This window comes from Adiantum capillus-veneris, chromosome 7 (genome assembly GCF_014529385.1).
Source record: "Adiantum capillus-veneris isolate H3 chromosome 7, ASM1452938v2, whole genome shotgun sequence".
NCBI classification, from domain to species: Eukaryota; Viridiplantae; Streptophyta; class Polypodiopsida; order Polypodiales; family Pteridaceae; genus Adiantum; species Adiantum capillus-veneris.
In genome coordinates this window covers 34678023-34703007 of record NC_140937.1, presented here as the reverse complement: position 1 = coordinate 34703007, position 24985 = coordinate 34678023, and the positions used below count along the sequence as shown (strand labels likewise).

The following is a 24985-nucleotide window of genomic DNA, read 5'->3' as shown; positions in this document are numbered from 1 at the left end:
ATGCCCCACTACTGACCTGTACAGTGCCATGACCCCCCAAATGAGCTCTATGGGTACTCCCATCTACTGTAATCTACGCATCAATCTAGCTCTGGGTACGGTGTCAAATGCTTTGCGGAAGTCCACAAAGCTGCAATAGATTCATCTCCCATGTGATCTGCCCTCCTCAATGATGGCTCTGAGTGTCAAGATATGGTCAAGAGTAGAAAAACCTCTCCTGAATCCTGCCTGCCCGGCTGCGTGTATCCCTTCCTTCTCTGCCCATCTACTCAGCTCTGCTGCTCAAGAATGGATGCGTACAACCGTGCCAATGTGTGTCCGATCATGATAGTGCAATAATTCCCAGGCTCCATAGGGTCTCTTGACTTGAAGATAGGTACAATAGTAGATAGGCTCCAAGTATCAGGCAAGCTCTCACACATGGCACGGTTAAACATAACTGCTAGGAGCTCTGCTAGTAGATCTCCGGCATGCATGAAGTGCTCAGCCACTAAGCCATCATGATCATATGTTCTCCCAGTCCTCATCCTGTCAATGGCCTTCCTCACCATCTCAGCGACGGTGAAAAAAGCACATGTATGGGGGCATGGATCGGGGGGGTCGGGAAGGGGCAGTTGTCCAGGAACTATGTAGAGAGAGAGAGAGAGAGAGAGAGAGAGAGAGAGAGAGAGAGAGAGAGAGAGAGTTAGCCTCCTAAACCAACCAACCTTGGCAATGAATAACTGATACGATGTGCAATGAGGACAAGGGGTCACATATATACCCATCTCAATAAATTGCCTTACCTAGACTTTGAAAAATAAATAAAATAAATATCTCAGCCAAAATAAATATTGGGATCACTTTGATGCAATGTGCAATGGGAGCAAGTAAATTGCCTTATCTAGACTTTGAAAAATAAGTAAAATAAATATCTAAAAGTCAAAATAAATATTGAGATCACTTTGGCAGTTCACTTGAGATGCCAAAACTCTAACACATTGGCATAAGTGTAATAGTCTTAGTCCATAATATTTTTGGCTTTAAGAATACGAGAACTTTACAGTGTTTTTGGTATTATATTGGTTATGTAAAAACTATACAAATATGCACTATGATTTTTTGCAAGTGGAATGATACTTATATTGCCACCTTAGTAGAATTACACAAAAGTATGGACGTATTATATTTGCACAAAAAATAAGGAAAGGCTTCACAACATATATTAAGTAAAAAGCTTTGAATTTGCAATTAAAAATGACAATGTGGTGAAGGAAAGTGTTGAAATGCTTTCATGGGAGTGACACAATACGATGTATAATAAAAGCTTGAGGAGCACTGTGCAAACTCCTTCATGTAAGGAAACTTATACTTGAATCCCAGGGGTGTACCAATTAGCCTAAAGATTTTTATTAGGAGACTTGTTTTGCTACTAATGTTGCGAAACCATTAATCAGTTGTGGCATGGCAAGCTATTCTCTATAGAATTACCAACGTTAGATTGGACGTATTCAACCATGCACCCAGATTATGCAGGAAAACCAGCGATACTTTTTAAGAGCAAAGGGTACAGGAACGTAGTGGCGTTCTCAACTCATTCCTCTGATCCCAGTATAAATTGGATCGGCGAGAAAGGTTAACCCAACACTGTTTGACAATTTGTGCCCCTCGCTCCCTAGTCTTGGCATAGGATTTAAAACATCGAAAAGGTGGGTATCCCAAATGGTGTGAGTGTCTAAGTCCTTGGCCAACATATGAATTGGTGTCGTTGGCTATATAATGCAAACAAAGATAGAGTTTAGATCCACCTTGGTAAATCTATCCTCAACCAACGAGATTTTGTTGTTCGATATTAGTACTAGATAACTTTGCCTAATCAATTAGGTTAGAGTTATGGGGTATGTTAAATCCTATTACATTTTGCATGACTAAAGATATTTTAACATATAAGGTCTTCTTTTTTAAATATGAAAACATGTCCTAGAGGAGAAGGGAGTACAAATGTTTTGTTTAATTAGTGAATGCCACTTTTAAAATGTCTATGTGAGGCTTCACCTTGTTTTATAATAAATTCAACAAAGAGTTCGAAAATATCATTACTAAAATTTAGGCAGCTTGGTAGACTCCAATGCTATTTAATCCTCATATTGATGGTCAATTTATCTCAATTGGAACTAGTACAAACAGATCCTAGCATGTAGAATTATGGGGGTTTTATTACAAGGCAATCCAAATTTTGGCATGCCACTAGCAACTCAAAAGCACTTTGGTGAGGCAACTAGAATAAGTCTTTTCTAATCAAAAAGTCAAAAAGGAAGTCGTGAGGATCTTCGATGAAGGGACCATTTACAAACTAAAAATTTGGATTCAAAAATTTGTACCCCTTTCTCCTCCTCTAATTCACAAGAAGATTTAAAAATTTTCTCATGTAGGAATACGGACTCTTTTCCAGTGTTTTTCATACAATGAATAACATCAGGAGCTTCTGCTGGAGAGGCACCGCATACCTAGCTAGGTATGCGGTGCCTCCCTCGCAGAAGCTCATGATGTTGAGGTAAGTCACAATGTGGGAATTATTGTGAGAATTTGTCCAAAACTTATTGTGAAAGTCCAAACCAAGAGAGAGTACCCAAGCAAGTAAATAGGATAGAGATGCTGATCCACCATCCCAGCCTTACAATGCAATCACATACCTTTGAAAACCACAAGAGAGAGATGGCTCAGAATACTGGCAGAATCAAGCAGCCTCCCTTTCGCTTGTTGAGATAGAACAATGCAAATCTGTAGAAGATGTCAGAAAATTAAAGTATAACAAAAGAAGGAAACCGCCGTCCTTACCGATTACCTACCATCCTTACCTGTTCAATGGGGGATGGCCTATGGCTGCAAGGTGCTGCAGCTACCAGGTACAAATTTGAACCTTTCTTGGCCAAGATTTACCCTGACGGTCACGTCGCAGTCTGCACCAATTATTGGGAACAGAGGATAGCATGCCAAACTAGCTACTACAGCTGCATTATCGTCATCAACATCGCTATGCGACAGAGGGGAAGGATTGGGTACTGTAGCATTGAAGTGGGTGGTGTAGCAAACTCCTTCAATTGTAAAGCATACTGTGTGTGTGGCAATGTCAAACCCACACCCCACAGTAACTCCCACTTTAGCCCAGCCCAGGGGCGCTGCAAAGGGCTCGCCATCATGCAAATTGTTCTTGAAAAGGCGTCCAGATTTTGAATGCAATGCCACTGAAATTGCATCTCGACCAGGTAGGCGGAAAGGTGGGGCGGGCCGCGCTGCTAACCCTATGGCAAGAGTCCCCTCAATCACTACCTGCTCGGTATTTGCCTTCATTGGCTCAACCTCAGAATCCCACTGGTCAATTGATGCTACTGCTTCAAACCCATTTGCTTTATCAGTAAAATCAAAGCCTTCACTATTCATCTGATCGCAAAGAAACGGAGCCAAGCTTTCTTTATGTGTTAGAATAGCTCCACTACTAGTCTTTCTCATGTCTTCTACGATGTGCTCTGATGTCGATACCTCATCTAAGCTTACTTCCTTTGTCTTTTTGTCTGCACACAGTAGAGTTGTCTCACTCTCAGCTTTCATTCTCTCTTTGATATCTTCAGGTTTAGCCATTGCCTTCTTCTCTGGCATCCAACGACCACCTTTCTGTTTGCTAAAGCCTAGAATAGTGATCTCAAAGTAGGTGAAGGAAGACACAGACGGCAACATCGAGCCTGAAAGAAGAGGGTGCGAGCACTGCACAGACTGCTCCTGCCTCTTTGATCCGATGCCCGGATTGAAGTGGATGATTTCCGGCAATGCACTGGCGCATGCTCGAGAAATGACAGGAGGTGGGGATTGGAAAAAGGCAGTGCTAAGCCCATTGAAATCATGAGGAATTGCAGTGTAAAGAAAGCAAGGCCAGGTAAAGATCATACCTTTCTCTGATTCGGAGACTGTGGCAGCTTCGCCTTGCTCCTGATCTCCTTTGCTAGATTGATCTAGAGTAAGAGGAAAGGGGCGAAGAGGGTTTTGTACGCGCCATTGCGAGGCAAAGACAAGGCTGCGGGCATGCTTGGCTTGCTTACGCAGCCTCTTGACATGCATAGCGACAAAGCAGACGCAGGCGATGGGGCCGCCGACAATGAGAGTGAGAAGGACGAGGAGGCCGCCGATGGCAGCAGCGATGGACAAGGCTGTACTACTGCCAGACCTGCTAGGGTTCAGACTTCGCATCACACCCTCCACGGCCGGTACTACACTCGCATTTACCTCTGCGCTGCTGCCTTCGCCAACGCTCACCATTACCCCCATTCACAACATCGGCTTCTTGCTGCTCTATTTCTTAATCAGCTCGTTCACAACACATAACTGTCTTGTCGTTAAGAAGAGATTCAAAAGTCTCCTCTCATTCGGGGCTTGGGTTTGTTTTTGGTGCAATGATTTAATTTGTTATAGAATGTGTGCATCAGAGGTTCTTTTCAGCTTGCCAAGGATTTGTACAGTGCTTGATGAGTTTTCTTAGGCGTGCTATATGGCTCACCAAATGGATCAATGTACACGAAGATATGTGCATTTGGAGTTGGCAATGAACTGGGAATGATGGGAGACTTTGATTTTTCTTGACCCAGTATGGGTGATCGGAAACCTCAAAAAGTGGGATGGATGCTTGAACGCAAAGCCCATGATACAAGTTTAGGGTCACTGGGGCTCAACATTTGGATCCTTGCGCATCAAACTACAAGCAGGGGAAGCTGCACCAAAAAATAAAATTTTCCATGACTTTAAAGTGTGTAAATGAGTGTTTGAAAGGGTTTATGGAGCCGAAGCTATAGAGGAGTGCCACGTTGTCGCGCCGCTTTGTAGGCACGAGATGAAAGACAAGGATTTGCATGCATTTTCAGGGGTTTGCCAAGCTTATGATTTAAGCCAGATTCTGTTATGACATTAGGATGTATGCTACTTGTGGGTTTGGAGGCCATCAAATGAGGTTGCTACCTGCACGCCGAGAAGTAGTGATGTTGTCAAATTGCGGTTTAATAGGCCAAAACTGTAGTGCTTGACATGCTCTCCATGCATGTCTTTACGGCTCGTCAAGGCGAGGGAGATATGGGCAATTTGGAATTTTCTAGGGGCCAGTTCTGTTGTTCTTGGATTCACCTTGAAATGTGTGCCAGGGAAGTTGAATCCGGTCTAATAGGGGTCTGATTGCTATTTCTCGGAAAGGGCTACAACACGTGCTTTACAGTGCTCAAAATGGGCATTCAGTGCAGGTTATGGTCGATTCAATTTTCTTTGCAGTTTCGGACATCCATGAGGAGGAGAAATTAATATGGATGCAACTAAAGTTGTGCTAAGCCATGCTACATTATTTGGGCCAAACTAGGTGTCTTGCAATGCTTTCATTGATGTATAAGCTATAAGTTATGTAGACAATGATTAGGTTAGTTTGTATGGCATATGTGAAGCTTTTACGACATCACATAAAGTCTTGAAGGGTTCCCATCGAGAATGTCGTCACTTGGCATTCTTTAGGTGTCAAGAATGCCAAATGTGATGCTCTCATGTAAGCATAAAAAGTTCTTGGTGGGCATTGTCTTTGGGATGATATCACTTGAATGAGGATACGGTCAAGTGAATGAGGCTACGGTCGGGGGAATGCGGAGAAAGATATGGTGCTTGGAAATGCTACAATTTTGGAGGGCTAATTGAGAAACATGTTGTGCCTAGTTATGCTTTGGTTGATGGGATGGAGTTGTTGATGAAACATGATGTGCTTAACAATCCTTGGCTAATATTTCTACTGAATGTGGTGACCTTTAAAGAGCACAAAAGGTGCTTGTAAAGCTTTCCTAGTTGAATCATAACTCTTGGAGTGCAATGCAAGGCTTGGGGGATCATAGATGATGTGCTAGGCAATGCCTTGGTCGACATGTAAACCAAATGTGGTGTACTTTATAGGCTGACTGCCCAAGGAGTTTGAAGGGGGGGAGATTTTATTAAATATGAAAGCTAAAGAGAAGAGGAGGAAGGGTGCAGGGTAGCGAACTGCATAGAGGAGAGGGAGAGAGAATCTCACGAGGAGCTAGGCATGAAGTCGGCAAACAAACGAAAAGAAACTAGCACATCATGGCGCCCCTGTTCGACGCCACTGGCGAGAGATTTTGTCGAGGTTGCTCTCCAGGATGCCACATCATCAAGGGGCCGTGCCCACTAGTGCTAGCGCTAGTGGTAGGAAAGGGGAAGGGGTATTTTGGCTAAAATTAAAAACTGGCAGTTAGCATGCAAAAAGGGGGGAAAGCTTATAAAAAGCGGATAGGCTCATTTGTTCGGAGCTCTCTCTGATTTTCAGCTTCCCACAAGCTTTCTTGGATCTCTTATCTCCGCAAGTTAAGCCTTGAGCTCGAAGCTATCTCTCTCTCCCTCGTGCCTAAGACACCATAGATTGAACCATTGCTCTCTAAAGCCAACATATCGCTCTCTCTTCCTCATATTCAAATCATGATGATATCACTCTCTCCAGAAGCTCCATAGCTCATTCTCGGAGCTTAATAATCTTAAGGGTTACAATTGAACTCAGTATACCTCTCACCTTCATGCTCAAAGATGATAACCGTCTCTCTCTCTCTCTCTCTCTCTCTCTCTCTCTCTCTCTCTCTCTCTCTCTCTCTCTCTCTCTCTCTCTCTCTCTCTCTCTCCTCTCTCTCTCTCTCTCTCTCTCATACTCGGATATTAACAATGGTTTTAAGGAAGGTAAAGAAGGGGCTCGACCATCTCTTGATTGGGAAGAACGGCGTGGGCGGAATAAGGAAGTTCAAGGAGTTTGGGCCGTGCAAGTGTTTAAGGGAAAACCCTCTCTCTCTCGTGCTCTCCCAAAATCTCATCAAATGATAGCTCTCTCTCGACCTTAGCAAGAGAGCTGCAAGGCACTCATTAAAGGGCAGGAGAAGGATGTGATGAAGGGAAAAAGGATTTTTTTCTTGGTAATTTTAAGGATTCAAGAGCAAAGGGTGGGACTTGTGCCTAGCATTTACAGAGTGCTTCCATTGGGTTGGGAGATTTTTTATTAGAGTTTAACAGATTGAGGTGCATATTGTTGAGATAGGCATGGGACATCCCTCTCATCTCATTTGAGTTGATGTTGACACCTTAGTATATTTGCTGTAAACACAAGAATGAGCCAAGTCTACCAACTGTGTAATATCAAGGCCTATAAATAAAGCCTTGTGATGTACCTAAAGATATGCTATGCAATATGATATCCTACTTTTGTGTGTACATCAACTTGTCCCGTTAGTGGTAGTGTACCTTTTATTAAGTGTGTGTAGCTCATTGTGTAACAATGGAGTCTTTCACCTTTGAGCCTCCTTGAGCTACCTTCCCCTCCTGATCCTTACAACCGGTATCAGAGCTAGTTAGCACTATCACTAGATTAGCAATCTCAGGCACATTTTATAGATATCCAATTTGCGCACTCTCTACCAATTACACAGTTGATTAGAAGCTGATTAAGAGTCGAAAACAGTATTTAATCGACTGAAATCAGCTCACTCGTGCGGAATCGAGTTGATCGGAAGTTGGCGATCTTCTCTTCTCAAAAGGGCACTTCATTTTGAAACTCATGGCAAATCAAGCAATCTGAGGAGCAGTCGGTTGCCAATAAATCTAACAAATAGCGAGCCGCAGAGTGTGTAGTTGAAGCAAGAAATCGGGCTACAATCCGTGAGCAAAAACACACTAAGCAAGCCTTCAAGGCTTGGGAGCTCTCCAGCAAAAGCAGCACCGAGTGCAGACGAGCCCACGACATCAATTGAGCAACTCGAGCAAGAGCTTGATTGTTTCACACACAAACAAGCTGCAGCGCTGGCCTTATACATTCACTCAATGCAAGGTAATTACTCAAAAGCTCTATTGTAGCGCTATCTTCATAACTCTCTCTCTCTCTCTCTCTCTCTCTCTCTCTCTCTCTCTCTCTCTCTCTCTCTCTCTCTCTCTCTCTCTCTCTCTCTCTCTCTCTCTCTCTCTCGCGGCCGCTCAAGGCTCTCCTCAGGCAGCCCCTATCCAAATCGAACCTCACGGATGTAAGCACAACAGCAGGGTGAACTCAGTTGAAGCCTCAAACCTCTCAATAGCTGAAGAATGCCATTGAACCTTCTTGGACGGCGTCTGCTGTTCTTTGAAAATGCCTTTTTGTTGTTTTCTTACTTTATTACACAACATAACTTTTCCTTTGCACTTAAGGTATAAACTCTTGGATAAGCTAGCGGAGTTTCACATCTCACTTTTGCAAGTTTGACCCAGTGTTCAACCTGCAAACTTAATCGCAAGTTGCCCTCAGACCTGCATACAAATTGCACAACCAGGCATTCGAGAGCTTGAAAGTTTTACGAGGATTTTTATTCTCAACTTCAAAGTAAGAAAAGCTTAAAAGCTTCGCTTGTCGACTCAAGGCACACAATCGAGCTTCAAAGTTTTTTAAGCTTTTGTAAATTGCCTACAAGCAGCTAGAGCCTCATAAAGTGCAAAGAAGATATTCAAAGCTTTCCCTTGACTTCAAGGCTAAACCTTCTTTTTGTGAAGAGGAACTTTGCAAATCCTACTTGCAAAGAGTGACTTCACAAATCAGGCATAATCCCGCATTCATATTACCTTCTGTAAAGGGCAAGACTCTGCCATAGAGATAGTATCTCTATTGGTAAGACCGAGACCCTCTGTGTTTGGAACCACTTTGCATCATGGGAGAGAAAGGGATTGAAAAATTCAATGGAGACGGTTTCCACACTTGGCAGACCAAGTTGTGAGGATATCTTATGAAAAAGCAACTATGGTCTGTTGTAAAACCGAGAATAAGCGAACCATCCACTTCTGCTGAAGGCACTCTCACTAGAGCCCAAATCGCACAAGCACAAGCTGAAGATGAATAGGCACTCGGCATAATTATCACATCACTGCATGATAATTATGTGCATTTTACAGATAGCTGTACCACTGCAATCCAAGCATGGGATATTTTGGAACATAGCTTCGGTGCTAAACAAAAGCAAAGTAAGATTAGCTTAAAGAAAAATCTTTACATACTTACTATGCTTCAATAGGAGGATGTTTCAAGCCTCGTTAATAGACTAATGAGCATAATCACGCAGCTCACTTACATTCAGTGCCAAGGCCCAGAAGAAGATCAAGTCGTTGTGCTGCTACGTGCTCTACCTGAAAGTTTTGACAACATAGTAACAGTCTTAGAGCAAAAGGAACCCATACCTTCTCTGCAATATGTTACAGGGGCAATCCATGAAGAAGAAAAGAAAAATAAGAAGCAATCTGAATCAGTGGGGAGGAGCTTATTTTACATCATCATCATCACCTAGATTAAATAACAAGAAGTGTTATGAATGTGGCAAGCCAGGACACTTCTCCAAGGACTGCTATACAAGAACAAATATTGTAGCAATTGCGGCATCAAAGGCCATCCACCATCAAAGTGCCAAGGAAGCAATAAAAATAGAGTCAATCTTGCAGAAGAAAAGGATGGAGATGCAGCTCAACAAGAAGAGAATTGTCTCCATGTGTGTGTCGCCCCCAACTACTTTTGTGAATATACTGATGTACTGGAAAAATGGATAGTCTTCCACCTTCTCTGTTTAAGGGGAGGACTTCTTAGTCTGTGTGACACCATGTAATGAGACCACTCAGTTTGTGTGACACCATGTAATGAGACCACTCAGTCTGTGTGACTATAGTCTGTGCGACTACCTCGGTCTGTGTGACCATTAGCCTGTGTGGCCTTAGGTCTCAATTCAGCTTCATTCAATATAGTCCATGCCTAAGGGGAGGATTGTTGAGATAGGCATGGGACATCCCTCTACACCTCATTTGAGTTGATGTTGACACCTTAGTATATTTGCTGTAAACACAAGAATGAGCCAAGTCTACCAACCATGTAATATCAAGGCCTATAAATAAAGCCTTGTGCTGTACATAAAGATATGCTATGCAATATGATATCCTACTTTTGTGTGTACATCAATTTGTCCCTTTAGTGGTCGTGTACCTTTTATTAAGTGTGTGTAGCTCACTGTGTAACAATGGAGTCTTTCACCTTTGAGCCTCCTTGAGCTACCTTCCCCTCCCGATCCTTACACATATCAATGTCGGCATATGCAATCAAGTTGTAATAGGGTTATCAGAGATCATAAATTGGAAGTATATGTTGGTTTCCAGCATCAATTACGTGTCATTATCAGCTTCCAGTTTATTTACAACCATTATTTGTGTTTCAAGTGATGATTTTCTTCCATGATTGCTCTCTAAGCCTCACTTTATGCTGCTACTAGCACTAAAAAAACTCCTAATTTCTCTTGTTTCACTTGATTTACATCTCTGCTACTCATCTGTCTACAGCCAAAGGCCGACGCTTTCCCGGTCGACCCTGGAGGACAACGCACTCCGACATTTTTTGGTGAACCCGACATGAACTTGACCGGGGTAGACGGAGTCAACCATATTGACAAACCAAGGCAACAGATTATGGGGCTAATGGCTGTTATCTTGTAGGAGCAGTATAGAAGATCAAAATTTGGGTCTCGGTCATGGATTCAAATGCCCTATCTTAGGCTTGTGGCTTCATCGAAAAACACGTTGTATAACTCAAATCCATTCATAAACTTGGCGGGTTTGCAAGTTCTAATGCACATGCCACAAATGTTTTCGCTTGTGTCTAGAAGTGAACCCCACATGAAATCCACCTCTAGCAAGTTTGGCTTCGTAAGCAGCAGTCCCAGGCGCACTTCTCTCATATTCCCCTACCACAAAAAGCCTCCAAGTCCTTTTAGGGTACAGTCCCGGTGGTGTTATCCAACTCCATTCAACCTCAAGCTCCGAGTTCTTTTAGAGCACGCTTCCACATGGAGCTATCCAACTCCATTCAATCTCAAGCTCCTACTACCCATAATCCATAGAGGAGATTCCCACCGCAAGCAAAAGAGGGGAATATCTCTGCCCGAGCCCCTATTCCAACCGTAGCAAGATTCAAAAAGATCCAAGCAAGGCTTTGAGAAGGGATTCAAGCATTCAAAATTCAAAGAGCTTCAAAGGAAAAATGCTTCTTTGAGATGTTCATTAAAGGAAAATTACTCTCTCTCTCACTCTCTTTCTCTCTTTCCCTAGATTCAAAAGCTAAAACTCTTTGCATTCAAGGCACAACATTTGCAATATATGTCATGTTTTTCATTCATAAGTGTTGGGGTGGTAAAGCCCAATGTGCCGCGCCTAATTTTTGGGCGACCAGAGACTAACCAAGAACTAACACTGACCATTCATTCTACATAAAACAATAAGGACTCATAACCCTAAACACGATTGTGTTGAGTCCACCACAACCTGTGTCTCCTCTCTTCTTCTCTCTTCTCCATTGCTGCAGACACACACATGCTCTCGCTCGTGCACTTCAACTGGTATCAGAACTTGAGGATCGAGGACTATTGGAGCTCGGTAGGGAAGCAAGCGGTGACGGAGCAAAAACTTCATCACGTTTTTGCATATCTATTTTGGTATGTCAAAAGGTTTTTGTTCATGCCAACTCTCATCATTCTTGACTGATTTTCTGTGCTCTTCAACTTTGCAGAAGAAAGTTTTCTCAAAATCCTCATTGATTTTGAGATACACCACTCAGATTTCCTACAAGTTGTGTAAGACAGGCTGCAAATTTTGTAGGTCAGATTTCTCTTTGTCAGAATCAGTGTTTCAGGTCAATTCTCGCAACTCTCAACCGTTTTTGCATGCTCTACAACTTTGCAGAAGGAAATTTCTACAAATTTCGCACGGTTTGGGAGATATCTACTTCAGACAGTAGGGTGGTCTACTTTTGTAGTTTCTTATGTGTACAAGTTTTCAATGTTGCAGAATCTTTTTGCAATCTCTGTCACATGCATATTTGATGTAAGATATTGAGGGTTTGTTAAACCGCAGCGGTCATAGAAAAGTGTTTCTATGCTTGATGTAAAATCTTATGTGGTTTATGTATTGTGACGAAAATATGCAAAGCCTATTGTTGAGGGTCATGGTAAGGATTTATTGAGCTGGGGGATTCTCAAATATGGAGATCCTTTCGGTGATACAAGTTTTGGAGCAAGCCCCCGACATCCCCACAGTTTTGACATCAACATAGGATGCATGCTTATGTGGTTAGTGCAGTATTGGTGTGCATTTGGTGACCTGCCATTGTTGGCATTGCTATCATCTTTATGCGTATGCATTTGACAGTGTTTAGTTGTTCAGAGACACTCTTCTAGAGTTGGAGGCACTATTAGTGACAGTTTTTGAGATTCTATCTTGCCAGTTTAGCCTCTTTGATCAGTGTTTTACTCAGTGTACACAAAGGCAGTTTTGCAGGGGAAACTCTGCCGAAATTTTTCAAGTGTTCTATCATCTTGTTTGGTTCAGCAGATCAGGAAAAAATTTACAATGTCGCAGTACAGAAAAAGAAAATCCGATCGATAAAGACGAAGGAGATAAAGCTTGAGGAAGGTTAGCAGGAAGAATCTTGATGCTTCTTGTGGTACTAGCAATGCTCTCATTGTTCGTGGTCGATCATAGGAAAAGGGCATATAAAATTAGAGAGGAAAATCTCGTAGCAAATCACGTGGCCAAAAAGACATTGAGTGCTATGATTGTCACAAAAAGGGTCACATGAAGAAAGACTATCGAAAGTGGAAACAAGAGAAAGGTAAAGACAAGAAGCAGGAAGAAGGCAAGACTAAAGAAAGCAATATAAAGATTAAAGAGATCAACAATGTTTTTGTTGAAGATTATGATGGGAACATTTATCTTGCATCTACCATGGATTCAACATTTTTGGTTGCCACTGATGACTATGCTTTACAGGATTGGATTCTTGACTCATGTGCAGTTTTTCATGTGACTCCTCACACGGAGTGGTGTAGTACATATGATGCAGTGCGTAAAGTTCGTGTTCATCTTGGAAATGATTTTGCTTGGCGACATAGTTGGTGTCGGCGATGTGCAGCTAAAATTTCAGAATGGCTCTTCATCCATGCTCAAGAATGTGAGACATGTGCCGAAGCTTATTAAAAGCTTGATTAGTACAAGAAAATTGGATGACGTAGGATATTACTGCACATTTGGTGATATTTTGTGGAAGATCATCAAAGGTTCTTTAGTGGTAGCACATGGTTCAAAGCCTAGGAATTTGTACATGCTCCATGTATCCACCAATGTTAAAAACCATGTAATTTGTGTTACCGAGCAACCAAGTATTTCTTTGTGGCATCGCCACTTAGGATATATGTCTCAAACGGGAATGAAAATCTTGTCTTGTTTTTGTTTATGTTTCTAGCTTCAATTTCTCAGACTTTTCAGTTTGTGAGCATTGTCTTTATGGTAAACAAACACAGTCACCACACAAAAGCGGAAACACTCCGAAAAGTTAGCCGCTAGAGTTAGTGCATAGTGATGTGTGTGGACCCTATGCCTAACGTATCCATGGGAGGTTCATTGTATGGTGACTTTGTTTGTTTACCATAAAGACAATGCTCACAAATTGAAAAGTTTGTTTTTGTTAAATTCATCAATGAATTCTCAAGGAAAGTATGGTGTATCCTCTCAGGAAGAAGAATAAGGTCAGACAATGGTGGTGAGTATGTCACTAAAGCCTTTCAAAATTTTTGTGATTCCAAAGGCATCAAAAGAGAGTTGACTGCTCCATATCACCCTCCAAAAAATGTTGTTGCTGCTGAGAGGATGAACCGTACCATACAAGAGAAGTTGCATAGCATGTTGTCTAATGCAGAGTTTCCTAATGGATTTTGGGCAAATGTGTTAGCAATTGTTGTCCATCTTGATAATAGATCTCCAACAAGGCTTTAGATGAGAAGGTACCTGAAGAGCTTTGGTTTTGGAAGCCACCTCTTAGAAGCATCTTAGAATCTTTGGTTGCAAAGCGTATTTCCATGTTCCAAAGGAGTTTCAAAGCAAGCTAGCTCCTAAGTCAAAGAAATGCATATTTCTTGGCTAAATCCTGGCGAGATGGATTTCGGTTATGGGATCTTGAAGCTAAAAACATTGTTTGCGGCAATGGCATATACTTTAATGAAGAGAAGAAGTATAAAGAATCATGTGCTTACAGTGGAGGTTAGGAGAGTTATCTTCAAAGAAGATGGAGTCATTCACAATAGGGTTGAAGTGCCTAATATTAGACAACAAAACCAGAATCTTCTTGTAGTACAAGATGTTGTTGAGGAACAAAAGGCTCAACAAGTTATTAGAAACTCTACAAGAGTTTCAAGGCCATTTGATAGATTTAATCCCTCATTGGACTACATTATGTTGAAAATTTGCGGAGAGCCCTCCAGCTATAAGGAAGCCATGTCAATGGATGACAAGGCAAAGTGGGAGAAAGCTATGTAATCAGAAATGGACTCACTGCATAAGAATCAAATTTGGAAGTTGATTCGGTTGCTTAAATGTAAAAAGGCATTACCATGCAAATGGGTGTATAAGCAAAAAATTACACCTCATGATAATAAACCCAATTGCAAGGCATGACTTGTTGCTAAAGGATTTAAGCAGCAGCAGGGTATTGACTTTGATGAGATCTTTTCTCCAGTTTTCAAGATGACTACTCTGCAGTGTGTACTTGCATTGTTTGCTAAAGAAGACATGGAACTTGACCAAATGAATGTCAAGACAACGTTCTTGCATTATGATATTCAAGAAGAAGTTTATATGCAGCAACCACAAGGTTTTTTTGAGAAGGGCAATGGAGACTTGGTGTGTTAGATAGATAAGACTCTTTATGGTCTAAACTAGTCATCAAGAGAGTGGTATCGTAAATTCTACTTTTTCATGCTCTCTCAAGGCTACAAACATAGCGATATGGACCACTCCGTAAAATGTAGGGATGAGATTTCAGCCTTGAAGTCAGAGCGAACTTTGAAATGAAAGACATGGGTGAAGCAATCCATCCTTGGCATGCATATCCGGTGAGACAGATGCAACAAATTGGTCTATCTGTCTTAATTTGAGTAACTGCTAAAGTGCTCAAGCATTCCAATATGGAGAGGGGGAAAGCATTGAGTACTCAATTGCCTCCATATGTGAAACTTTCTAAAACTGATTGCCCTAAGTCTGAAGAGGAAAATGCTGAAATGGCATGGGTGCCTTATTCATCTGTAGTTGAGAGTTTGATGTATGCTATGATTGCTACACAACCTGATATTGCTTTTGCAATGGGAGTTATTAGCAAATATATGTCAAATTCAGGCAAGAAACATTGGGATGCAATGAAAGAGGTTAAGTGATATTTGAATGGTACAAAAGACATGGGCATTTTCTTTGGAAGAAAGGAAGCATATGTAATAGGTTACACGGATGCGGATTATGCAAGAGACTTGGACAAGAGAAGGTCCACTTCAGGCTATGTTTTTTAATTCACTGGAGGTGCAGTTTCATGGAGATCTCGCTTGCAAGATTGCATTACCTTGTCTACTACAGAGGCTGAATATGTTGCAGCTTTAGAAGCTTGTAAGGAAGTTAGTCGGCTAGTGGGAAACTTGCAGCTTCAGAAGCTTGTAAGGAAGTTAGTCAGCTAGTGGGAAACTTGGGAATCAATGTTGAGATGCATGTGTTACATTGTGATATCCAAAGTGCTATACAATTGGCAAAGAATCCAGTGTTTCATGTGAAGACAAAGCATGTGGATGTGAAGTATCACTTCATCCACAAGGTGCTTGAGGACAAGCAGTTGCAGCTTGCCAAGATTCACACTAGTGAGAGTCCTACTGATCTTCTAGCAAAGGGATTACCTTCAGAGTGTTTTGCACATTTTCAAGCACTTATGGGCATTGGGTAGATGATTATGGTCATTGTCTACCTGTATTGTATGTATATATACATTGTCACCTCAACTTAAAGGCACATTGTCCTTTAAGCGGGAGGTTGTTGGGGTAATAAAGCCCAATGTGCCATGCCTAATTGTTGGGTGACCATAGACTAACCGGGAATTAACACTAACCATTCATTCTACATAAAACAATAATGCCTCATAACCCTAAACACTATTGTGTTTGGAGTCCACTATAACCTGTGTCTCCTCTATTCTTCTCTCTTCTCCATTGATGCTCTCTCTCTCTCTCTCTCTCTCTCTCTCTCTCTCTCTCTCTCTCTCTCTCTCTCTCTCTCTCTCTCTCTCTCTCTCTCTCTCGTGCACTTCAATAGGGATGTTGGAAATAGGATTGACAAAAAACACACACAACTTGGAGAAGACAAAGAAGCTCAAGGCACGTAACAGAGAGTATGTATTGCTTAGTGCACAATGAAAGATAAGATAGCCCTAGAGTGATGGGCGTATATACAATGCACGGGGGAAAAACCTCCTAGTGAGGGAAAAAATGCCCCGACTGTCCTAAGTGTGTTCACACACATCACTACCACATATGTATGGTAAAAAATACCCCCTAGGTGTGATGCCGTGAACAAGAGTTGGCACATAGAGTATAGGGAAGCACCATGTCTTGAGGACATAATTAATCCACAAAGGAGAGTAAGCCCAAAGCTTTGCAAAAAACTTTGAACTTCTCACAAAACAAAGCCTTTGTGAAAAGATCTGCAAGGTTATTTTATGTTGTCACATAAGACAAGTTGATCTCTCATGCTGAGAGTCTCTCCCTGACATAGTGATAATGCATGTCAATGTGCTTTGTGCGAGCATGAAAAACTAGGTTCCTCGCAATTGCCAATGCACTTTGACTATCAGTGCAGATGATGTTGGCATTGTCCTGTCCAACACCCAAATCAGCGATAAGGTGTCTAAGCCATACACACTCAATCGTAGCTGTGAAGATTGCCATGTACTCAGCCTCACAACTAGAAGTATCCACAGAAGGTTTCTTCTTGCTCAACCATTATTATGCATGAACTGCCAAGCATGAAACAAAAACCACTCATGGACACTTGCTTGTAATAACAACAAGCCCAATATGAGTCCAAAAAAACATATAAATTTGGCGGCAATGATCACCCCTTGGGATAAAACAACCCAAGATGTAAAATGCCACTCAAGTAGTGAAAGATCCGTCGAGACCCTCGGCTATGCATAAATTTGTTGACCTGTGAGAGTGCAAAGTGAATATCCGACCTCATATTGCATACATAAATAAGGCATCCAACAAAAATTTGGTAAAGAGTGACATTGGCAAGATCACCGGCATCATGAATACTCAACTTCAAACTTGTTTCCATGGGATTGGAAATAGACTTGTAGTCCTCAAGTCCAAACTTACAAAGCAATGTCTTTATGTAACGTGTTTGACACAAGGCAATACCACCATCACACTGCTTAAATTGTATGTCCAAGTAATGATTCAACATCCCCAAACCTTCATCTTGAATGTAGAATTCAAATCAACCTTAAATTCAAAAATATGTGTTTCATTTGGGCCAATGATCAACAAATCATCCACATATAGAACAACAATAGGAAGTACATCACCCTCTCGTTTTACATACAAAGTGTTTTCTTTTGGACTAATACAAAAGCCTCGTTGGACCAAATGAGTGTTAGCTTTCTCATACCAAGTATGAGGAGAGTGTTTCAACCCATACAAAGATTTCTTACATTTGCACACGTATCTTCCTGCCTTTTAATGACAAAACCGCAAGGCTGCATTACATAAACTTCCTCAAATATGTCACCGTTCAAGAGAGCAATAACAATATCTTATTGATGTACAGTCCATCCAAAATAAGCAGCCACTCCACATAGAAAATGCTCATTGGTCATACAACAAGTGGGAGCAGTAGTCATAATCTATACCTTTCTACTATGCATAGCCTTTTGCAACAAGTCGAGCCTTATAGGGATCAATCTCACCATCCGCCCTATGTTTCAACTTGTAAATCCGCTTTGTACCAATGGCCTTTTTGCCAGGAGGAAAACCACATATAGTCCGTGTGTCATTTTCTATAAGTGAATCATATTCTGATTACATGGTAGCCATCCAATTTTTTGAATTTTGTGCTTCATCAAAAGACATATGTTCCTCTATATCACATATGCTAGATAAAACCAAAGCATAACAATTTGATGCATAAGATGCATGGCAAGAACCTGAACGAGTAGGACTAGACTAAGCTGCATCCAATTTATTGTCATGCAAAGTAAATGTCGTGTGAGTTTCCACAAACACAACATCTCATGAAACCAAGATACACTTTGTTCGTGGATGGTACAACCTGTAACCTTTTCTTTTAGTACTATAACCAACAAAAATGCATTTGACAACCTTATCATCCAATTTTTTGCATTGCATTTGTGGCACCAAAGCTTAAGCTGAATAACCAAAAACACGCATGTGATTAATAGATGGCTTTCTATCATGCCATGATTCATATGGAGTCATAGATAGCAAGCTTTTGTAGGATACCTGTTAAGTACATAAGTAGCACACATGATTGCCTCAAGCCAAAACGAATGTGGCAAAGCTTGACTTTTGACCATCCATCATGCGATCTCTGTAAGCGACCTATTTTCCTTTCAGCAACACCATTTTGCTAACATGTATATGGCACTATACATCGGTGTTCTATCCCATGACTATCCGGAAATGCATTAAACTTATGAGATATATACTCCACTCCTCGATCTGAATGGAGGGTGCCCATAGTCCATTTTTATACATTTTCAACCATAGACAAAAATTGCTTGAAGCACATAAACACTTCGGACTTAGCTTTAAGTGGATACACCCATGCATGCATGGAGTAATCATCAATGAAAGTCACGAAGTATAGGTAATTGCCTAAGGATGGAATTTGCATAGGCCCACAAACATTGGTATGCACAAGTTGCAACCTACATGTATCCCTTGTTGAACCATCCTTTGGAAACTTTGAACGTTGCATCTTACAGTATTCACAAACATGCTTCACATGTGTTTCAAGAGGCGGCAAATAAGAAACCATATCAAATTTTTGCAAATGCAGCAAGCTGGCAAAATTTAGATGTCCAAAATGTGCATGCCAAAGTTTAGCATTTGAAACAGCCTTTAAATCCAGGACTACATTTGCAGGATTTTGCCCCCACTTGTCATTCAAAGTGATCTTATACATCCCATGGCACAAAATACTAAATGGAACAATTTCATCACCAAAGCTGAGATGCAACAATTTTATCACCAAAATTGAGATCATGAATTGTACATCTCTCATCCACAAAGTTTGACAACAAGACCAAGTCTAGCAAGTGCAGATACTGACAAAAGGTTCTTCTTGATCCCAGGTACATAAAGTGCATCAACAAGTGTGAAAGAATTGGCATTCATAGCAGTCTAACACAATCTTTCCAACACCCTTGATCAAATAAGAGGCATTGTTGGCACAAGTGACTAAATTCCCATGAGTGACATTCTCAAGAAAGGTGAACAAGTCGATGAGAGGTAATGTTCTTTGTAGCACCATTGTCAAATTACCACACATGAGCATCTGCAGCAACTCACATACATGCATCATGGACAGAAGGATCATAAGTGCACTCTATACTAAATGGCCATTCTGCATCTACATCAGCATCACAATCTGCTTTCACGGAAGACTCTACAATAGCTGCACTTGTTGTGGAACTAGCCTCTTTTGACTTCAACTTAGGACATTGCTTGATCAAGTGATAATTAGATTAACAATAATGGAAATGCATCTTCTTTTTTCCCTTTTCACCAGAATTCCCAGATGTAGGGCTACAAGCAAAAGCATTAGGAACATGTGATTTACCACTCGCAAAAGAACCAGGAGAAGTGGCACCACCTTTTCTTTGAGCAGCAATAAAGGCCTATTCAACTGCATGCTATTTAGCCTTGTTTTTTTTTGGAAAGTGACTCTTGCAACAACAATGTGTATAATGTATCAAGCTTGACAGCTTCTGGATTTCCTTCGGTCATAAATCTCCAAGTACTAGCAAAGTGTGGTAAGAATTTGGCAAAGCGTCAAGAACAATGTGCACAAGGGAACTGTCAAAAATGACTTTGCTGGAAAAAATAAATTGCTCATTAGTATCCTTGACAACAGCAAGGAAAGTGTCCATCTCATCTTCCTCATGCATAATCTTTGACTCCAGCTCTTGACGCAGTAATGCAATTTTAGCCTCATTGCGACTTGCATGAATACCAGTTAGAATATCCCAAGCTTGTTTTTTAGATTTAGCTCAAAAAATTTGAGGAGTAATTGTGCGCTTCATAGTCAATGCAATCAATGCATGAGCCTATGCATCTCTAACATCCCAACGAGCCTGCTCAATGGTAAGCAAAACCGTAGGAAAAATATCTTTGGCAGCAACAATCCTGCCACCAAAACTTGCAACATCCTCAACATCACTTGTATCCTTAGAGTCAGGGAGTACATCAATGCCCTACATACCATTCCAAATGACCTTTGACACAAGAACAAGTTGCATCATGTAAGCCTACATTGGGTAATTGTCCCCATCTACTTTATCCTCAGCAGCAAACATCTTGAGCACATATGTGTTGTTGTCACCCATGGCAAATGCCTGCACTTGATGTGAAAACTTCTCGAAAAGAGGAGAAATGAAGCGAGACTAACACATGCTATATAGCATAACCCAAAGAAGAATGTAAGGGGCATGTTATATAGAAAATGGCACTGATAGAAATTCTACACAGAAATGACAAAATTGTTTGTTTAGTACTACCTGTAGTGAAAATGGAGGCCAAAACGAATGGAAAATCTGAGCTCACTAAAAGATCATTGAAATTTGAGAAAGTGAGCATGTGTGTGTTGGCAATGCTGGCGAGGAGGATGCAACCTACTCCGATACGAATTGTTGGAAATAGGGTTGCAGGGAAACACACAAAGCTTGGAGAAGACAAAGAAGCTCAAGGCACACAATACAGAGTATGTGTTGCTTAGTGCACAATGAAAGATAAAATATCCCTAGAGTCATGGTCGTCTATACAATGCACGGGGGGAAAAACCTCCTAGTGAGGGAAAAAATGCCCCAGTGGTCCTAAGTGTGTTCACACACATCACTACCACATATGTATGGTAACAAGGGATGATATCGTTATAGTTCTTTTGTAAAAAGGCATACACTGAACTTTGCACTATGCGATACATAGGAGTTGAGAAGTTCAAGGGGGAGGGATTCCATTTGTGAAAAACAAAGCTACAAGGATACCATAGAAGGAAACAATTATGGGTGTTGTCAAGCTTATAAAAAATTGAGCCATCCACTTTTGAAGGCACCCTCACTATAGTCCCAATTGCATAGGCACATGCCAAAGATAAACAAGCTCTAGTAATTATGTGTACTTCACAGATGCCTACACCACAACACTTCGGGCATGGAAGAAAATCTGGGACTAAGAAAATCAAAGAAAATAAAGTTTAAAGAAGAAGATTTACAAACTAAAATATGCTTTAAGGGAAGGAAATATTTAGCCTAGTAAAGAGGTTAATGAGCATAATTACACAACTCACTTACGTTGAGTGCAACATTCTAGAAGAAGAAATAGTTGTGCTTTTGAGTGCTCTATTTGACACCTATGACAACATAGTCATTATTTTAGAGCAAAAGGATCCCACACCTTCACTGCAACAAGGCATAAGTGCAATTCATGAAGAAGAAAAGAACCAAACAAAGAAGACTACATCAAATGGAGGAGAATATCTTGCATCATCATTATCTAGGGCATCACCATCATCTAGGTCAAGTAACAATAAGAAGAAGTGTTACAATTGTAGCAAGCCAATAAACTTTCATAATGACTATCAAAGAACAAATGATGTAGCAATTGCAGCATCAAAGGTCACCCACCATCAACGTGTCATAGTAGTAGCAGCAACAACAAGAACAAAGGTAGAGTCAACATTGGAGAGGATGAGGACCACAATGGAGACAAGGAAAATGAGATCTCTCTCCATGTTTGTACATCACCTGAACCTTACAATGATTATAATGATGTGATGTAGAGGATATGGATAGTCTTAAGCTCACTCATTGAGTCTGTTGTAGTGATAATTTGTTTGAGGGGAGGATACTTCAGTTTATTTGACACCATATCATGATGAGACCATTTATTGTAGCATATGTGGCATTAGTCTTGGTAACTTCCATTAGCCTATGTGGCAATGAATCTCTATGTAGATTTTCAGTAATTTAAAGTCCAAGGGGAGGGTTTTTGGGTATATGGCCTTTGGCCTATGCCACAACACATTGGTGTGTACCATCTTTCGATCTATTCAATAGTCTAATTAGCATCCAATCAACAGATGACCATGTGATAGCATGTGGGATTAGGTGAGTTGCATAAGGAGCCAACATAGCACCTTTGCTATCTCTATTTGATGATCATGAATGCTACTTTAATTATGCCCCCTAACATTGTCTACTAGGTTGAAAAAATTATGTGATTCTACATGTGTATGTTAGTGGATGGGGGTGTAGTGTATACCATGGGCTATAGAGAGGCATTTGAGTGAGTTCTGGGTGTGTTCTCCATTCTCACTTTCCAACATGTGTATTGACTATAAAAATAATGCACCATATGGCTTTAGTGAAAAAAGTATTTATAGGCTATGCAAGCATACACCCGTACATTTACTACTTAAGTCCCATTTCTCTCTGCCTCTCTCCTTCTCACTCTTGGCCCAAATTATTATATATATATAATATATATATAATAATTTGGGCGAAATGTAGCGTTTCAAGTTTCTTAAGGTGGTTTTGTGCAGGCTACTCACAAACTCTAGATATTCCAAAGTGATGTTTGTTATTTGATGCATACTCCATCTTTTAAGAAGCGTTTCTAATTTGTGACTTCTATTGATGATTACTCTAGGCATGCATGCAAGGTGTATCCACTTCAGGCAAAGTTGTATTTGGTTGTATGTGGGCACCCTCTATTTTAATCGAGGGGGGAAGTATATGGGGACTATGGATAGTGAGAGATTACCACCTTACCAGTGATATAAGAATTGTTGAAGTGCTACATCCCTGGTGGAAAAAAAAAGTTTTCACCTAATTTGTACACCAAGGACAAGATTTTTGAAGTAGATCATGTTGTACAGGATCTAGAGACTTTTTTCCAAGGTCAAGGAGGCTTTGCAGAAGTCTCAATCACAATAAGAGAAGTCAATAGACAAGCATTGATGAGACTTGGAATTGAGGGAGAATGATTGGGTGCTTCTTCATTGTGAGAAGGCATGCCTTAGAAAGAGGAAGGGTAAGGACATGGTTTCTTAAGACTAAGTAAGCAATACTATTTCGCTCTTCCAGGGTTTGAAAAAGTTCAATGATGATTCCTTTAGACTAGGGTTGCCAAATATTTGGAAGATTCACAATTCTTTTCATGTGAGTCTATTGAGATCTTTCAAGGGTGAGGTGCCACAAGAGAGGGAGTGAAAGGAGTAGCCAAAGGTGAAAGAAATTGGGAAAATTCTTATACTTGATCAAGTTCTAGTGCAGAAGGAAAATAAATTGAAAGGTAAGATGGTCCATAGACCTTTGGTCAAGTTCAGGCATTATTGAGTCTTGATGCAAAGTGGATGGAGGTGGAGGAGTTGGTAGATACTCCTTAGAGAGAGAGAGAGAGCTTTATCATAAGGCTTTTGGTTTAGTTGTGCCTACTCCAAAAGTTCACATTAAATGAATGGGTTGAATCCAGTGCAATGCATGCTACACAAGAGGGGAACCACTCCACCCGTTGTTCACAAATTTTTCAGAAGCAAATAGAATCAACCAATTTCTCTTTGAGATCTTGGGGGTAGTGACAGGCTGACAAACTTTGATAGTGACTTTATGATATGTAAATAAAATCTACCATAAGTTGTGGGCTTGTGGTTAGGAATTCCTTAAGAGTTGAATGATTGATGTACTTTTGCAAACGTGTGTTTGTTTGAGTACCAAATGATCTAGACTTCTACTAAAGATCAGCGAGATGTGGATGTGATGGCTAAATGATTCTTGTCATTTGTGAATGTGATCCTAGTACATCAAGAGTTATATCTGGATGAGATCAATGGATATTGATTGTAGTGCATCAAAGGTTCCAAAAAGATGAGATGGCTCGATATTGATCTCTGTGCATCAACAATTTTGGAATAGATGAAATGACTAGTTTCACTATCTTCCCACATATTTTGAGCTGAAATTTCACATTTTCCACATCATGGATTGTGTGTGACTCTTGCACAATGTGAATACACATAGAATTCTCCTCTACTTGCATTCATTCTTTGCCTTTTTTGAAAGATGCTCATTTTCCTTCAACAAAAGTGTGTGCTCAATCACATTTTTCTCCTACATCTTTGTGATGAGCCAAATATGCACAAGTTAGCCCACGGGTTTCATGCATAGCTCCCTAGCCATATTTCAATGCCACACCCAAGTATGACTCCACCTCCTTGACTACCATACACTTTTATACCTATGTGAGGAGTTCAACGCATTTTGGAAAATTCACGAGATAAAATCCCAATGTATAGAGTTGTATACCGCTCATCAAAATGATATTTCTGAGAGGGAAAAAAAGGTCACTTATGGAGATGGCACAATGTATGGTCAAAATCTAAGCTTTGTCACACGCGTTTTGGCTTGAGTCTATCATGTATATTCCGTATGTACTAAACAAATTTCCCGCTAAAGTATTGAAGTCTATCACACTATATAGTGAGTCTTGGCATGGCAAGAAGCCATCCATTGGTCACTTGCATGTGTTTGTAGCTTGGCTTATACTTTGGTTCTTGAGCAACAACGCAAAAAACTAGATGATGAGGTTGTGAAATGTATTTTTGAATCATTTTTGTTGGTTACAGTTCAAAAGAAAAAGGCTATAGGTTGTATCATCCACCACAAACAAAGCATATCTTGATTAGTCGAGATGCTATTTTTGTAATAGATGCAATTGTTGCTAGCATATACAAAAGAGACCAATATGAGCTCAAAGAATGTATATGATATTTTTGATGCCTCTAT

At 40.7% G+C, this 24985-nt stretch overlaps 1 protein-coding gene across 1 annotated transcript; it reads right to left on the bottom strand.

Moving 5' to 3' along the window:
- Positions 1 to 2517: 2517 nt before the first annotated feature.
- Positions 2518 to 4406, bottom strand: LOC147453675 (uncharacterized). Its single transcript, XM_086517175.1, has 2 exons — positions 2838 to 4406; positions 2518 to 2760 (listed from the first exon to the last, which is right to left on the bottom strand). Exon 1 carries the CDS (start codon positions 4297 to 4299, stop codon positions 2857 to 2859), a length of 1443 nt encoding a protein of 480 aa, XP_086373301.1. The 5' UTR covers positions 4300 to 4406; the 3' UTR covers positions 2518 to 2760; positions 2838 to 2856.
- Positions 4407 to 24985: the final 20579 nt, after the last annotated feature.

What these genes read in the sequence shown, in the direction of transcription:
- LOC147453675 (XM_086517175.1), bottom strand. Translation starts at nt 4,299, where the DNA reads ATGGGGGTAATGGTGAGCGTTGGCGAAGGCAGCAGCGCAGAGGTAAAT.